The sequence below is a fragment of the Halichondria panicea genome, chromosome 5 (genome assembly GCF_963675165.1).
Source record: "Halichondria panicea chromosome 5, odHalPani1.1, whole genome shotgun sequence".
Classification (NCBI taxonomy): domain Eukaryota; kingdom Metazoa; phylum Porifera; class Demospongiae; order Suberitida; family Halichondriidae; genus Halichondria; species Halichondria panicea.
The window spans coordinates 4,866,042-4,884,317 of record NC_087381.1 but is presented as its reverse complement, the minus strand read 5'-3'; the positions used below and the strand labels follow the sequence as shown (position 1 = coordinate 4,884,317).

The 18,276-nt window shown below is 41.1% G+C and overlaps 2 protein-coding genes across 2 annotated transcripts; one reads left to right on the top strand and one right to left on the bottom strand.

Moving 5' to 3' along the window:
* The first annotated feature begins 58 nt into the window (after nucleotides 1–58).
* On the top strand, nucleotides 59–4,239 carry LOC135335906 (filamin-A-like). The gene is made up of 4 exons (XM_064531590.1): nucleotides 59–266; nucleotides 607–790; nucleotides 988–1,145; nucleotides 1,460–4,239. Exons 1-4 carry the CDS (start codon nucleotides 63–65, stop codon nucleotides 4,031–4,033), a joined length of 3,120 nt encoding a protein of 1,039 aa, XP_064387660.1. The 5' UTR covers nucleotides 59–62; the 3' UTR covers nucleotides 4,034–4,239.
* A 444-nt stretch (nucleotides 4,240–4,683) lies between these two features.
* LOC135336058 (ras-related protein Rab-11B-like) lies at nucleotides 4,684–11,907 on the bottom strand. Its single transcript, XM_064531833.1, has 8 exons — nucleotides 11,758–11,907; nucleotides 8,521–8,561; nucleotides 7,663–7,824; nucleotides 7,422–7,455; nucleotides 6,565–6,758; nucleotides 5,938–6,018; nucleotides 5,569–5,660; nucleotides 4,684–4,926 (listed from the first exon to the last, which is right to left on the bottom strand). Exons 2-8 carry the CDS (start codon nucleotides 8,555–8,557, stop codon nucleotides 4,882–4,884), a joined length of 645 nt encoding a protein of 214 aa, XP_064387903.1. The 5' UTR covers nucleotides 8,558–8,561; nucleotides 11,758–11,907; the 3' UTR covers nucleotides 4,684–4,881.
* Nucleotides 11,908–18,276: the final 6,369 nt, after the last annotated feature.

The following is an 18,276-nucleotide window of genomic DNA, read 5'->3' as shown; positions in this document are numbered from 1 at the left end:
ACCATGACAACCAATACACACGTGCTGCAGCACGAGCCCCACCCCTCTTTTTTGTAAAATTGATGGGTGTGTCAGCACAATCTGCAAAAAAACGCTTCAACAGTAGCTTTCAACTGCAGGCAACAGGCATGGCAAACAACGCAGCTTGGACAACAAAAGCCCCCAAAGATGGTGACCGTGACAAGTGGAAGAAGATCCAAGAAAGAACTTTCACTAACTGGTTCAATGACAGGCTGAGAGGCCATCTCAAAGTAGCCAAGAGACAGGTGAGTTTTTCTACTATACCATATAGCGAGTGCATAAATTGAGGGTATAAAAACTTTCGTGGAATGACCCATTAGAAAGGTTTTTGCGAATTTAATGTTCACGGAATAGCAGCCTTTTTGCAGCTTGCATGCATGTGCATGATATTTAAATTAGTGGACATAAATGTTCACTGTACATGCTTAATCAGCTCACGTTTATGCCCTCGAAATATATGTTTTGCTAGCTCGATAATGCCAATTTTTGTCATGTAAAGCAACTATAATTATATCGAGTGGTTTAATTGCAGATCTAGATCTAGGTGCAACAGCTTCTTTTTGTGCATCTCACTTTCCTATGCAGGTTACGAAGTTTGAAGATGACCTGAAAGATGGCATTATGCTGATTGAGTTGCTGGAACTTCTGGCAGCCCCTAATAAGGTTGGGCGTTTTTCCAAGAACTCCAGCAATAAAGTTCAAATGATAGCAAACCTCGGAACTGCTCTTCGATTTATTGCTGACCGCGGCATCAAGCTTGTCAATATTGGTGTGTTAAACTTAGCATAATTATAATAATAATTTTATAGCTATCATTGTAGACAGTAATCTTACATACATATCAGACCATAGCTTGAATGCTATAAAAACTATATTCATACCTGCTTTTTATTACAATAACAAGTTGATGAATAACAGTATAATGACACACCCATCTATTACGTTCGCTGCCTTATATGTACATAGGTCCTGAAGACATCTACGGAGGCAACCTCAAGCTCATTTTGGGTTTGGTATGGACCCTCATCAAAGAATACCAAATCAAGAGCAAAGGGAAGAGCATGTCCACCAAAAAAGCTATGCTGGCTTGGATCAACTCTGTCATCCCTGAATACAAAATCATGGTAAGACACGGACAACGATTCATTGACAGTACAATAATTTGGCATTGTATAACTTTCGGTTCCTAGCTTGTTCAAGGTGTTTTTGCATACAAACTGCTCATTTAGGCCTGGGTTTCGATTATAAGGCCAGACGAAGTAAATTGGTTATTAGGCTTTTTTCATCAACATTTTATGCGGGCTCGGAAGCGGCTTTGTTTGATCAGGCATGTATTAAAATGTCAGAAGCCGCAAAAGCTTACTTTAGGCCAGTTGTTTTGTACCTGTATACCACTAACTATATATACTGTTGCTTTATATCATCAATCATGCCACAGAACTTTGGTGTCAATTGGAACGATGGACGTGCCGTCTGTGGAGTGGTGGACAAGCTGCGTCCCGGAGCCTGCCCTAACCATCTGGCCCTCAATCCCAAGGAAGGTCTAGAAAACAACAGCCTCGGAATGGACCTAGCAGAACGACTCATGGACATTCCGAAAGTTCTCAGCCCAGCCGATCTCAACAATCCAGATGTTGACGAGCTCAGTGTGATGACTTACCTCTCTTACTTCTTCGATCCAGCAAACCAACAGCTCTTGGATTGGATCAGAAAGAAAATTCCGGAGAGGAACATCAAGAATCTGTCGACCGATTGGAACAATGGTATCAACCTCGGCGCTTTGGTAGAGTCATGCTTTTCTGGAGTGTGTCCAGAGTGGGAGTCGATGGACCCAACCGACGCTATCGAAAACCTCACCAAGCAGATCAAACTCATAAAGAACAGGCTTAGTATTGAGCCCCCAGTCGGTGCAGCAGAGCTTGCTAATCCAGAAGTGGACGAAATTGTTGTCGCCACCTACCTCAGCCAGTTCCGAAATGCCAAGCTTCATGCCGCCCCAGAAGAGTTTTCTCTCAAAGTTCCGAGTCTACCCAAAGGTTCTGCTATCGTTCACGAACCTATTACATTCGGTGTCGATATTGCACACAATGCTAGCGATCTAGCCAAGGACATCAAAATCACAGCTCACGGTCCGTCTTCTGACACTTCTGTCAAGATAGCACAAAAAGATGGAAACTTGGTGGCAACGTTTGTTCCGACAGAAGCAGGCACATACGAAGTGTTTGCTGCATTCCAAGGAGAGCATATCAGTGGTAGTCCATTCTCACTGCCTGTAGCCGATCCCAGCAAGTGCCAGATTTTCGGAGACATTCCGAAAGATATGCAGGTTGGCCATCCTGAATCGTTCCAAGTGAAAACCCGTGGTGCCGGAAAAGCGAAACTAACATGCACATTTGACGAAGGCAAGGCTTCAACCCCCGTGATATCAAATGAGTGTGTCGAGCAGGATAATGATCAGTACGAGGTGACAGTCGATCCCAAGAAAATTGGTGAAGCACTCGTAGAGCCCAAATGGGCGGGCGCTTATATTCCTCAATCTCCTTTCAGAGTGAACATTTGCGATGCTAGCCAGTGTGCTGTTGTCGGAGACGCTCTAAAAAAAGGTACCGGTAAAGTGGGCGAACCAATCGTATTCACACTCAAAGCCAACCCAAAGACAGCCGGAAAATCAAAACCGAACATCAAACCACGAGGTCCGAGTGCCTTCTACACACCAGAAGTGAAAGACAAAGGAGATGACAGTTACGAAGCGAGTTTCGTACCGTGGGAGGTCGGTCTACACGAAATGGACGTGCTTTGGGGAGGGGGACACGTTCCAGGCAGTCCTTTCACGATGAAAATCAGTCCAGCACCTGATGCAAATACGTGCAGTGCAACTGGGAAGGGGCTCAAGAAAGGAATTGCTAAAGTCGAGACAAGTTTTGATATCATAGCTCCCGAGAAAGGCCTACTGAAGAAAACAGATGGATTGAATGTCAGCGTAAAGGGAATGAGCAACACAGCACCAGTTGAAATTGTCGATAACAACGATGGTGTTTACAAGGTGACATACGTTGCACCTGAACCCGGAGCTTACGTCATCGAGATAAAGTTCTATGGCAAGCAGATCCCTGGTAGTCCTTTCAAACTGGACGTGGTACCTCCTCCTGACGCTGCTAAATGCAGAGCCTACGGACCTGCACTTCACCCCAACTCCCTCCACATTGCCGGGACACCACTCGATATGTTTGTCGACACGCAACAAGCTGGCAAAGGCGAGCTACAAGTTGTGATCAAAGGCCCGGATGATCTCAAGCCAAAGGTGTACACCGCAAACGACAGAGGTGTTTACTCGATGAAATGGGATGTCCCCGAACCAGGCAAATACAGCGCTCACGTTTGGTGGTCCCAAGTTCCCATTCCTGGGAGTCCATTCAAGATTCGAGTCCATCCCGGCCCCAATGCAGGCATGGTGAAAGCGTTTGGTCCTGGATTGGAGCCAAGTTTCGAAGTTGGAGAAATAAGTGATTTCGCAATCGAAACTAAAAATGCAGGAATTGGTACCCTCACTATTCGAGTGCACGGCATCAAAGGAGCCTTTAAAATCGATGCTAACCCTGCTAGTGAAGACGATAAACGTACCTTGAAGGCCCAATATGATCCCAAACAGCCAGGTGATTACATCATAGCCATTCGCTGGTCTGGAGCCAACATCCCTGGAAGCCCCTTCAAAATCAACATTCGAGGCCCGCCAAAAAAGAAGAAGGAGAAGAAACCTGTACAAGATAACAAAATGGTACTTCCTGAACAAGTCGAAATGTACAATGCTCCTGTTATGATGGGAGCACAGGGGCAAATGCTGATGTATCCAGGGCAATACGGTGCACCGAGTGCAACTCAGATTACGACCACTAAGACGGTCACGACAAAGACCAAGTCAAAAGGCGGCAAAGAAGTTCGAATACAAGAGGAGCAGGCGGCACCTGTGTATTACGAGAAGGAAGAGAAAAAGAAAAAGAAGAAAAAGTTTTGAAAAACACTGCACTCTTTTACTCTATATAACTACATAGCTAGATAGCTTGCATCATATTTTTGTAGCTTCCATTGTTATAATTAATGTAGAAGCATTTCTTTTATCCCCAAAGAGTTGTTAGTTCATTTTAGACTTTACTTTTATTTTAACACACAAAAAGATATTGTAATACTTTAACCATAATTATCATGCATTTAAAAGTACAATTAATGAGTGCAAACACATAATTATGCATGCAGCTATAATATAATTATATATGATTAGACACTAGATCTACATGGGAAGTACATGGGGAAAGTGCCTCAGAGCAGGTATACTATGGGACTTAGTATACCTGCAAATTTACTTAGTATACCTAGTATTTCGTTGTCAAGTAATTGTATTGTAGTCAAGCGGTTTGCGCATGCGCACTAGTATCTAAATGAGTTAGACACTGTTTTGTCGGTGTCCATGTGATTTAGAAGCCCTCAGCCACTTTAGTACCCTCGCTACGCTCGGGATACTAAATCAGTGCCTTTGGGCTTCTAAATCCCAGACACCTCCAAAACAGTGTCTAACTATTATATAGCGCATACGTACAAGTACATATATTAATTGTTCGTTCATTTCTATACTGTCGACATTATGCTTACATGTATATACAAGTCAAGTAGGACGTTTGACAATATTATTGAAAGGAAAACCAAAGTAATAATCCTGTTCACAGGACATAATTATAAAGTTGTGAAATAAACAATCAGTATAATAATTTATGAGATGTACATTGTACAACCAATCTGTTTAAGTTTAATAATAAAAGAACAGCTCTAAAAGTCAAACTAATTATGTGAAATGGTTCTCTAGGAGTTCTATTTTGCACAGCACTTCTTCCCTCCTCCCACTTGCTGGTCACCCTGTATCGAGAGAGAAAGGGGGTGGGGTTAATATAAAATTATCGCTATTGATATAATTATATACATGTATCACGTATAATTATTCATATAGAGTTGGTGCAAAACTTCGTACATTTTGTATGTATGAAATACCTAATTAAAAATTTGGTATTCTAAATATTCGTGTAGCTCAAAATAGTGACGTAGATTTATTACACACAATAATTTTTGCAGTTTAATTTTCGTATTAATGCTTTAAATACGAACAGGTTACGAATGACATTGTGCTGGACTCTGTGTCTACGGTAAATAAATTCAGAATCATGGAAGCTAGTGTGTACATGTACGTTGGATTAGGTTCAATAAAGTGTCCGTGTCTCTTGTTGGCCACCCTCAAATACAGTGGGCCCAAAGTCTCCATAGCAACCCCCTTATTAGGGCGACCTCTATACACGGCACATAATAGTAAACAACCACATACACCGAGTGTAAGGCTTCCAACACTAGTATGCAGCATTGCAGTACTGCACTGTACCACTAGGCTTTACAAGATTTTAGTACTTCTAAGGAAGTGATATCAAAGTTAAAGTATGAGGGCATAAATTACAAAAGACATCAAACCAGTATGGTATCGGTATGTGTTAAGTTGGAATGGGAACGTACTTCGGTAGGTTTAATAGTGGTCCTCTCTCCTAACTCAGGTGCTGACGGTGCATCGTTTGCTGTGGAGCTCTGACTGACTATGTGATAGATCTCTGTTTGTGTGTGTGTGTGGAGGGGAAGTCGTAGCAGTGATCAAAATGTGAATACAATCGTACGAGTACCAGTACATGTGAAGCTAAACCTGAGACAATCTGTACATGTAATAATAATGGAGAGAACATGCATAAACATGTACTGTTACAAAATAAATACATGTACAATGGTTCTAAAAGTTGAATACACTACAGGCTTGATTTAAATAATGCACACGACTGTACATTGTACATGTACATAGTTAATTTTTTCACACATTACCCAATTCACACTGACCTGTTAGGATATTCTGGAAAGCATCCTCTACGTTGGTTGAGTCCAAAGCTGAGGTCTCTATGAAGGACAGTCCGTTCTTTTCTGCAGAGGGAACAATTTTGTCGATTATAATTATCTGTGCTTGTATAAAGGTAGTACAGTATTAAATGGGAGAACTCCCCGAACCTCTTAGAATGTGGTATTCTTGTGACTATCTTTCACAGTCTGCTTTTTGTTAACATACACTAGACTATGTACTACGGGAGATCAGAGGCAGTAATTATCATTCAACTGCATTTGCATTGTGCATTGTAATTATGAAACAGAAAACATTTCAATCACAAATTAAGGTACTACATGTAGCCCTGTCATTGTGAAAGAGCCACATTCTATTATGTTACCGTACGTCCAAGGTTTCTTATATGCAACTACTTGCTCAAACCCCCCACACACACACATATGCCCCCCCCCACACCTCACACACACACACACACACACACACACACACACACACACACACACACACACACGCACATATGCCCCCCCCACACCTCTCACACACACACACACACACACACACACACACACACACACACACACACACACACACATACACACACACACACACACACACACACACACACACACCTGCGTACACCTTGGCCTCATCTGTGGGCACTGCTCTGAGATGTCTCAAGTCACATTTGTTACCCACTACCATAATGACAATATTAGAGTCCGCATGATCTCTCAGCTCCTTCAACCACCGTTCAATGTTCTCGTATGTCAAGTGTTTGGCAATATCGTAGACCAGGAGAGCACCCACGGCACCTCTGTAGTAACTGTAGGGGAGAGGGGGGTTGTAGCGAATGTAAGGTTGTAGTAGGATACTACATGTACATGTATACAGAGTAAAACCTACTTACTACTACAGCATAATATTTCGAAGTGGTGGATAATTTCAATCTTAAATCTCAGTTTTGCAATACTTACATGTACACACATTTCCCTCTTAATGTAGCAAACTAGGCCTAAGAGGTGGTTATTATTTTTGTCTAGGGGTAATTAGTACCAACCACCACATCCCAAGTGTACCAGCACACTTCAGTCTACATGTACTAATCAAATACGCATGCATGTACACAATGGACCACTCTTCATGGCACCATTTTAACCTTCTACAGTGTAGCTAGTAGTTTCATTCCCTACAAATTGACAAACTGACTCAAACAACAAAACAGTCAGAAAAGTGGACTGAAAGGTGTACATCATACAGGGAAGACCTACAATCGTGAATATTGCATGGCGTTGTTAGCACAAATGCAGGCAGCATACAAGTTACTTACATATAAATTGTACAGTACAGATGTGTAGCAAAACAGACTTTCCTGCTAGTGATAAATCTGGTGTTAAACATTGTTTCTAGTAGCAGCCAATTTTACAAACGAGAGTACTGGTACTTATACTCATTTAAGAGCTGCTATGGTTACGCATTCATGACTTACGCGCTAGTGATTGCTCTGTATCGCTCTTGACCAGCTGCAGGGAGGAGGAACAAAGAGTACTAGCTAACACACACAGAGTAAAGTTACTACACTGTACTAGTAAATTTCTCATTTGCTATAACTATACAAGTACATGTACAATGTACAGTTCGAGTATTTTTTGCAATTTACTATTTCCCCAAAACTTCCAAATGAGCTGCAAAGCACATGTACACATGACAATACACTGACAATAGAGTACCTGTGTCCCAGATCTGAGCTTTAATGGTCTTAGTGTCCACTTGAATACTCCTGGTGGCAAACTCTACACCGATGGTCGACTTGGATTCCAGATTGAATTCATTGCGAGTGAACCGAGAAAGGAGGTTGGACTTTCCCACACCAGAGTCCCCGATTAACACAACTGTGTGTGTGTGAAGGGTGTGTGGGTGGAGAGTGTGTGTGTGTGAAGGGGGTGTGGGTGCATGTGTGGGTGTGTGGGGAAGGGGGAGTGTGTGTGTGAGGGAGGGGGGGGCAACAGACATACACAGTGGAACCACTAAATGTGTACTCCATGAAGTAAGGACACCTCTTACAATCAGGACAGTTCTACCTCAATAGCATATAAATCAACCCCTGAAATCAGGGCACTTTGATACAAATTGTCCACACCTCAGAGGCTCCACTACTACAGAGTGTTCTGTGTACAGTGGGACTAGCTTAACCGATATTCACGACAACACACAAAAAGAGGGCGTGCCTCAGAGCTGATTATTACTGAACGCCTTTAATAGTCAGATTCCACACTAGAAAGAAGAGACACTTGACCCAACACTCCATTTATCAGCATTGGAGGTAGAGAAGCCCACACAAATGCATGCTAATACTGCCAAGGAAGTGACCTCACTTACACATGTAAAGAAACAGAGGAAGTTGGTAAGAGGCTCATAATACACAATGCATGTACATGTAAACTTAATCGCTATACCTTTATGTATTGTGCTAGGAAGACAGAACAAAGCCAAACAAACCCCTAGGCTATGTACATGTATATAGCTACGCTAGCCTACAACATATAATTATCTTATTGTAGTAATAGTAGAAGGTACTTGGTACTTACCCTTAAACAGAAAGTCATATTCGTCTTCTTTACTCATTTTGCTGCAATGGAAAGAAAGATTGAGAGCAGATAGATCAGCAAAAATCAGTATATAGATACACAAAAAGATGACTTGTACATGTACATGTATAAATATCCATACATTGACTTGTAACGTAGCCTTACTAGAAACTTTTATGGTACAGACGTATTAGTATGCACGCAACTACTATCTCACAAGTAGTAGTACCCAGTGGTGACACGATTTCACTCAAAACCTTTATTTTTGTGTGCTCAAATTTAGGAGTCTCTTTTAAAACAGAATTCAATCACATGACTCGTCTAAACACATGCCATCCAATTTTGCGTGAGTTGCAAACCACAAACAACCTTTTAAACAAAAACGCAGTCACCACTTTGCCTCGTAATCATGACTACACAGAAAGTAGCTCTATCACATGTGCAGAATATTCACGTGACCACTGAATGACATTACACCATTGCTACAGATACAGTGGGCCACAAAAACATTTGCAATGCGAATGTTGCTAAGATTGGCCGGGGAAAGCACCATTACTAGATACATTGTAAGAGCCAGCATCATATCAGCACTGTACATTGTACACTGTACTCCCCCACCCACTCATATACAGTACATGTAGTGAGCTAAACAGAAAGTGCAGATATTGACAGAGTGAAGGAGTTTCCACAACTAGTGCGCCAGAGTGACAACACTTTATTTATCAGCACCATAAACAGTGGTTGTATAGCAAACACAGCGGCAACGTTACAATGTACAGAGTAATACTACATGTAAATGAAGAACATTTTAATGTGGCATATTATGTATTACATGTACGTACAGTGAAACCTGTCCATTGTGGTCACCATAATTATAAGCAGGCCACCCTCTATAATACAGCCATGTTAATGGGCCCACACAGTCTCTCCACAGCATGCATTGGACCTATGTTGCATGTAGCAGGCCACCCTCTATAATACAGCTATGTTAATGGGCCCACACAGTCTCTCCACAGCATGCATTGGACCTATGTTAGCAGACCACCCTCTATAATACAGCCATGTTAATGGGCCCACACAGTCCCTCCATAGCATGCATTGGACCTATGTTAGCAGACCACCCTCTATAATACAGCCACTGTTAAGGTATCCATGTAATTAAGGGACAGCCTTTCTATAAAGAACAAACGACTGCTCCCAAAGTGTTCTTTATATTCAGAGGGATCCATTGTTAATTTGTAGCATTCATGTCAATGATGTGTGTAATTAAACTGACCGTACTGTAACGATGGAATGCACGAAGAAATTGGTAAGTACCAAACATTATTACATGACATACATGTACATGTAACAGCACTTAGTTTACCGCACATGTTACATGTATCACACGTACACATGATACTAGATCAAAGACCAGATATAAGGTTATAATACTGTCAAAGACCACTGTCACCTACAGTGTGAGGGAGACCAATGATTATTGTGCAACTACACATACAGTGTACATACCAGAAGTGTTGGCTATTTTCAATCCTCCATCTCAATTCAACACACACACATTTGCCTTTTTTATGCAGCAACTATGCCTATATAAGATGTGGTTAGTACCAACTGACCACCACCGACCTGATGTGCATGTACCGGCAATGCTGCTCATATGCTTGACACACATAGGAGACCCTAGTACAGAGAAGGCACGCTTAGCCACATCCTAATCTCTCATGTACCGGCAATGCTGCTCATATGCTTGATACAGGACACCCTAGTACAGAGAAGGCACGCTTAGCCACATTCTAATCTCAATGACTGTATGGAATATACAGTGAATTCTGCCCGAGGGCGTGAGTTGTAACAGGCATGTGTCTATGGTTACATACTAGTACAGACACAAATTGTACAGACACGTAATAATTATATGAACAGTGCTTAGTGTTTGGGGGCAATTGCTTTCCCTCAAAGTTAAGGAGTATCATTTACCAGTGGGTGTGCAAATGAGCAAAATTAAGTATTTCTTTGAAGTAATACAGTATGATATAATAATTGTGTATGTAGACGTTTAGTACAGGAAGTTATGACGTGATCACCATAGTCGCCATAGTACGGGGTAGGGTGTACTGTACAGTACGCAAGGAAACTACAGCTGTGGTCAAGTTATAGTTCGAAACTAGAGGAAGGTTACATTTATCCATTTATCAGTACAGTGATTTGGACAGATCAACAGTCTGTCTGTGCTCCCTTGCCTTGGTCACTAAGGATAACAGTATAGAGTATAGGGCAGAAATAAAATTATGTAACTAAGAAGTTTCCTTCTAACGCAGGTCCAAACACATGCTATGGAAGATCGACTTTAAGGTAAGTACATGGACGCTTTTACAGGTATACTGTATCTAATCACTAGACACCTGATGTCACAATAATACACCTAACCACACACACCAGAGCGAAGGTTACCCTAATAGTTATGAACACCTGAATGTAACGTACCCTAATCCTCACTACATACACACTAGGGACACCTCAGCATAAGGTACCCTATACCCTAATCACACACACACCAGAGGAACACATGAATGTAAGGTACCCTAATACCTAACTATACACACCACTAGGGACACCTAAGTGCTCTCAGAGGACACGCCCCCACAAACACGTAATTAGACATAGAGCTAACGATCCAGACAGTTTACACGAACACCACACACACACTATGTACACACAGACACTACACAGAAGGCGTAAGGCCAAGCATAAAAACACAGAGATGATACAGTAATTGTATTTATTGGCAAACAAAAATTAATTAAGTTACATGACTTGTACATGTATGTTATGCCGCAGTAACAGTAAGGGAAGATATTGAATGCTACAATTATGTATATACAATGCATGCTGTTCTCACACTAGGACCTTAAGACGTTACTTTCAATACCTGTACTGTGTACATATTCCTTCCCCATAAGAGTACACTGTGATACACTTGTACTAATTAATATGATAATCACATAGCGACACCTACATAATTAACTATACACAGTACCGTATATTGTTTTGAACCCTCTGAAAAGTTGCATGCAAAACCAGACACACAGACGAAACCACCCTAAAGAATAGCATGGTGGCCTAGCTATATGGGCTAGCTAGCTGGTCAAGTTTTGAGTGTCCTCACACAGTGCATGCATCAACAGAGAGGTCTCAGTACAGAGCAGTTGATAGAGTATCACTCTAACACACACTCACCTTATCTAGAGTCAGTCAGAAACGCAGCCAATTAATGTACTCAGCTACAGAGGCGTGATGATTTGCTTGTTGTCTTGCCCTCAGCTTGACTTTACAGGTTTATTGGGCAAGCCCACATTTAGATATGACGTGCCTCAAAAATTAGTCATGTGACAATACACATGCGGCGAATTATTGAGCATAAGCCGATAAGGACTCACTACTTCAGCTTGCAAATGAGAAATGTGGCATAAAAATCATTTAAAAACATTTCACCTGTATGTAGGAAAGTGTATTTCGGTAAATAAAGCTATAAGGCTAATAATATAAAAACAAATACTAGAGAGGAAGGGGTCATTATTTACAACACTTCTTTTGTGATTTAGGTTCAGCATCATCCTGCATGAGAGAGGAAGACAGTCATACAAACAATACTAATAAATATTATTGTACTAAGGTGACAATAAACGTTTTGCACACTATGTATACGCTTTAGGTTTTGGGGAAGCTAGTATAATACTGATGTTATACTGAGAGAGGGGCCCTGCGATTAGCATTAAGCATGTAAGTGTTGGAGGCCCTCATTCATGGTGCTGCATATACACGAGTCTAATTTAGACGGTCGCCTTAAATCTAAAAGTACGGTTAGGGCATAGGGCATAATTATAATTATAGTACGGAATGTGTGAATATCACTGAAAAGTAGGTTTAACTAGGTTTAACATTCCTGTCCCTGTAATGTAAAATTTAATGTGGTCTCCGTAGTAAGGGCACCTCTTATAATCAGAATACATAGAATAAAAAAATTGATAAATCTTAGAGGTTCCACGGTTAGAACATCCACCATGGTTAAGGCTGTAGCAGGCGGTCGGTCAGGTCGGTCAGGTTTTGGCCGTTTGTAGCTTGGCAGGTAAGATCGTCAATAATTGCAATTGATTAGTAAAATAGTTAGGCCTTGCCCATGAGTGAGACCAGGAGTTTATAAAGAGGAGTATCCCGGCAACTACGGTATAGTTGTAGCACAAACCACGTTTCGGTACAAGTATGTCATACTTACATTATGTTTTCCTGGTGAGGCTAATAGGTTAATATAGGTATACCTTGCATGCACTAGGAGCATTGAGCATTATGAGTCATGACATTTTAATGATTGGCACTTTTTTTAACCTATATAAAATGGCCTGACCCTAAAGTTGCTTGCTACGTCCCTGATAGTAATAGTATAATTATGCACAGCTATCTCAGTACCTGCTGCAGTGCATGTGATGGTTTGATGGTCTTTCCCTCTTCAATGTGACTGATGAAGAATCCAGCATCATCACATCATAGTCATTTGTCTTCTTGGCTACTTGGTTAAAGATCTCTGCATAGAAACAGTTGGAGATTATATGCATTTATATCTGTACAATGAGAATTGCTGTTACAATTCACCGCTTCATACCACGTTGGCTATATTTGTCCAGTACCAACCACCAAAAACCAGTGCAGGCACATTCCTAAGTATGCATGTACATGTACATGTACAGGTGTATGCCAAAAGTTTTTATGCCTCGGTGCGCATGCGCAAGCGAGATATACGGTAGTGTGTTTGTGTGTGTGTGTGTGCACGCATGCATGTGTAGACTGTTTCAGCTGCTCAAGGATCAATGAAGTGCAAGTAAGAGTTTCTATAGGCTTCTAGTCATGTTTTCTTGGCTTGGTATTAATTGTGGATTTGCAAAATAAAGTCTATAGTAAGTTGTTAGTTTTGCTCTTGGAATGCCATTGAGCCTTTTCAGAAGAGTCCTTAGCAAAACTTGTTCACCGAGTGTTGCTACTCTACTTAGTAGTTAGCTCTGCACTAGAACGCTAGCTATTGGTAGCTGCAAGAGTGAGAAGAGAGAGCTGCAAGGCTCTGCTGACTTGCAGCCATTAATTTTAGACTTGAACTTTTGGCATCGATTGTTTTTAACAACAATCATGGTCAATCATTACCCACTCTTTGAGTTTCCCTGTGATTCTGATTCTGCATGCAGCAAATTTAAAAATGTTCATCATGATAACAATGTGTGTATAAAAGTTAGCTATTAGTAGCTTTATGTTATGTATAACTTTGGCACCTCCACCGAGGCATCAGCACCCGCGGTGCTTTCATTAATGCAGTCGTATAGCCGTCTTCGATTAAAGAACATTTTGGGAGTAACAACTTTTGTCCTTACAAAGAGGATGTCAGGTTCAATAATTTTGATGCACTAAGAATTTAAGTGTCATACCATCTAATACATTAAAATGAGGTGCTTATATCCAACATTTTTCGGAAACAATACAACAGTTAACTAGAATTTACCTTGGCTGCTTATACCAGGACCTCAAAAAGGATCTAGGCTAGATCCTTGCTGGAGACTACTTCTTACCTACACTGCATCATACTAGCCTCCTTCGCAGGCCTTCCTTTTTCAGTTATAATTTTGTTTCTGTTGTTTGTCACAATATTAACACCATACGGGAATAAGCAAAGAAAGAAAAAAGGAAGCCACTAAGAAAAAGGAAGGCCTGCCCCGCTAAGTCTTGTGATCTGCTACTGACGTAGCCAAATTTAATTGAGCGTGGGCAAGAGTAAACCGCAATATCTGTCCTCCCACACACTGTGACACAGTACTTAGAGCGTATTTACCAGGAACTAGAGGCAAAGAGTGTGTGAAGTTACAGAACACAGTATGTAGAAGTTAGCTCTACAAGATGAAGCATGAAAGGCTAGAGTACTACTGTATCTGATAATAGCACTTGTCAAAAGGACCTGGGCAAAGAAGTAACCTATCCCAGATCCTGGACAACTCACAGCAATACTTCTGACATGCCAAAATTGACAGATCCCTTCATGTCATCAGAAGGAATGTTTTAGTCCAAGTCATAATAATAATAAGAAGAAGATTGCCCTGGAACAATCACACTATCCAAACTAGAAGGGCAAGGGCAACCTATTTGGATAATTACAGTAGAACTACAGCAGAACTACAGACTACAAGACTCGCCTTATCAAACTCAATGTGCTCCCACTCTCAAGACCTCATGTTCGACCCAGTCGAGTGTTTCAAATTACAGCAGACAATGTAGACCTGAGTGCTTATCTGCAGGTATTATTTCCGTATCCACTATAGAGCTGGTTCTACTGCCAGAAAGTTTCCAAAAGGAGCAGAACCTCTAATACTACTACAATAGGATTACACGACTATGGAATTGACAGGACCCTATCGATGTATTGAACTAAGGGAAAATTCGACATTGGTGCTCGTGCCCCTGTGAAAACTGTCTCATGCACACAAATTAGTATAGTTTAGTCACTCTGTCAGCTCATGAGATCACAACCTTGCAACATTGTCATGTCATTTTACACTGTTTCTAGACTAGACTACTGCTCAATAATAACTCAAGCCTCAATTTGAGGCTTGAGGATAGGCTCAAAGATAGGCCTTTAGTCTTCAGACTTCACTATGCTAGGTATTAAAGCCATCGTCTATGATAATAATTATCTCCAGACTTGCATATGAAGTAAGTCTACAATGCGTAGGTATCCTGTGGCTTTGTTGCCTGTCAGGCTCCGCCCATCTACTGAAAGCCCACGCTCATTTTCACTGTGCCACTACTGTGCCACCGTCACGCGACTTAGCGAGGCAGGCTCTCCTTTTTCTTAGACGGTTCGTTCTTTCTTTCTTTGTTCCTCCAATTCTTACCGTGTTTTATCTTATTAACCGTGTGACAAAGAACAGAAAAAGGAGGCTAGCATCATACAGTACATGTACGTGTCACCGTGTCGGGATACATAATGCTACTCACTGTGGCCATCACAATAAAGGAACGGCACCATTACAAAAGAACAACCTCTCTATATACAGTTGCTGCATATTCTAAGGCCCATAATCTCTTAGTACGTGCGTGTATTTAACTTATATAGAAAGTGTTCATTTTTCGGAATTTTAACTGCAAATATAAAGCTACTGTATACTCTATAAATGCATGCTCACCACCGATGATGTTATTGAAGGCCAATTCCACGTTGGTGGCGTCTAGAGCTGACGTCTAGATCTATGAATGCATACCCGTTGGTATCTGCAGGGGTTTAGAGCACATGTATACACGTATACATGTATATGCACGTTTATGTATATCAGCATTTAAAGTGTGGTATAATTGTAGGCAATAATTATTAGTCTACTTTACGTATAAAAATGAAAGAGCCATCATTGCATGGTGTACATTGTCGTAGTTATGTCTAGCTTTTCTGATCATGGATTGATTGATGACAGTATGACATACATTATAGTAGCAGGAGATAGCAGAAATGGATGGAATCATCTTGCTCTTTAGCTTCAAAAGTCTACAACTATAGAGATGGTCTGCTGTTCTGCATGCTGCAATAATTGATTGCTGCTCTAAGCCACACACACTTAGTGAGCTAGTTTTATTCGAGCTAGTTAGAAAGGGGGGGCACGTGCCCCTTGTGCCCTGCACTGGATCCGCCACTGGATAGCACAATGGAATTTCAGAATGGAAGTGCATTCTAGAATGGAATTTCAGAGTGGAAATGCATTCTAGAGTGGAATATTTACGCGGAACTAAATGGCCCCTACGGGCTTCCGTATGTTCTTTTGCCTGCATGTCAGAAACTAAAGAAACCATTGTACTGTAACACCAGATTTAACACACACTTCTATAATGGAAAGTCCCCATTGATATACGTCAGTACTGTACTGTACAAAGTTAACAATTGTATGCTGTCTTACACTATACAAACTACAGGGAAAGGTGAGAGTGCTCTGTTATAGTGAGTGTATTCTATGGCTGGCTAGACTGGGTCAAGCGTCTTGTGGAAACTGTGGGCCTCGATCCAAAAAGTAAACAGAAATTTTTCTTCCTTTCACTTTTATAATACTGACCAGCTCTACGTAATTATTATCTTACTTATATTGAACCGTGATACTCAAATCCATTTAATAGCTAGTCACTATAAAATATACCTTTGGTGTAAACTGCATGTTCATATAATTATATAATAATTATAGTACAAGGTTTCGCCTATTATAATTGAATACCATATTGCTCGGTACATCTATATAGAGCCAGTCAATAAGGCCGGTGACACTCCATTCTCTCTGGCCTGTGCCAATGGCCACTTGGACACAGTCAAGTACCTAGCGAATGAGTATCATTGTGATCCTAGAAGTAAGCATTGTATGGCACATCATGCATTTGCTGATCACTATACAAATACACTCATTATGTGCAGGTACTGCCAACAAGGCTGGTAAAACCCCACTCTCTCTGGCCTACGAACATGAACACTGGGAAGTTGTCAAGTATCTCAGCATCAGTCATCACTGTGATACAACAAGTAATTTCCATTTCATTTCTAACCTGTTAATTTTATTGCACTTATTTGGTCAGATATATATGGAGTGATTATAATCAAGAGCATAGTACTCAGTTTTTTAACCCTATGATGGAAAAGTAGCTAGACTTCCTACCTAGGGACCATTATACCAGACTCCCACAATTTTTGTTCTCATTGGAAGATTATTGCTGACATAACTTACAGCCAATGAAATACAACCATATGACTGCATGTATTTTATGTCTTATTGCTTCTATTTACTCGTGATTCATCATCATTAAGTCTCACTATAATTATAATTATTATACTGCAAAAAGCGCAGAATGCCGGAATTTGCAGCCATCGAAGAGCTAGTTTAAGCAACAAGTCGTCTCCTATATACATGCAGATGCTCAGGAGCTTTCCAGGTCCAAGCGTTGTGCATTCAACGTCCCTTGCTGGAGTTGCAAGCTTCTTGGCTAAAGTGTATCTAAACCATGCCCATGCATGGTGGCCTATAGTCGTCTTGTTGGAGAGTAGTCTCCTTCCCTGAAAAGAAGGCCTGCTACTGACTTCTTGTACATGCTTAAATAATAATTTTGCCGTAAACTATAACCAGTATAACTCTACATCTCATGCTTTTCCTAGCAGTAAAGCATGATCAGAAGTCAAACGTGTAATAATTATGTATGACCTTATTTGAACTATTGGTGACTTTGGCCTGCTTACCATGCAATAATGAAAGCACTGCGGGTGCTTATGCCTCGGTGGAGGTGCCAAAGCTACATAACATAAAGCTACTATACACACACTGTAATATCATGATGAACAGTTTTGCATGCAGGCAGTATCCAGATTCACAGAGAAAACTCGAAGAGTGGGTAATGATCGACCATGATTGTTATTAAAACGATCGATGCAAAAAGTTTAAGTCTAGAATTGATGGTAGCCTCGATCCCAGGCCGAGTTTTCGCTTTTATAACGGTTAGGCTTCGCCTACCGTTATAAAAGCGAAAACTCGGCCTGGGATCGAGGCTAGAATTGATGGCTGCATCAACAGAGCCTTGTAGCTCTCTTATCACTCTTAATCTTGCAGGTACCAATAGCTAGCGCTCTAGTGCAGAGTTAACTACTAAGTAGAGTAGCAACACTTGGTGAACAAGTTTTGCTACGCACTCTTCTGAAAAGGCTGC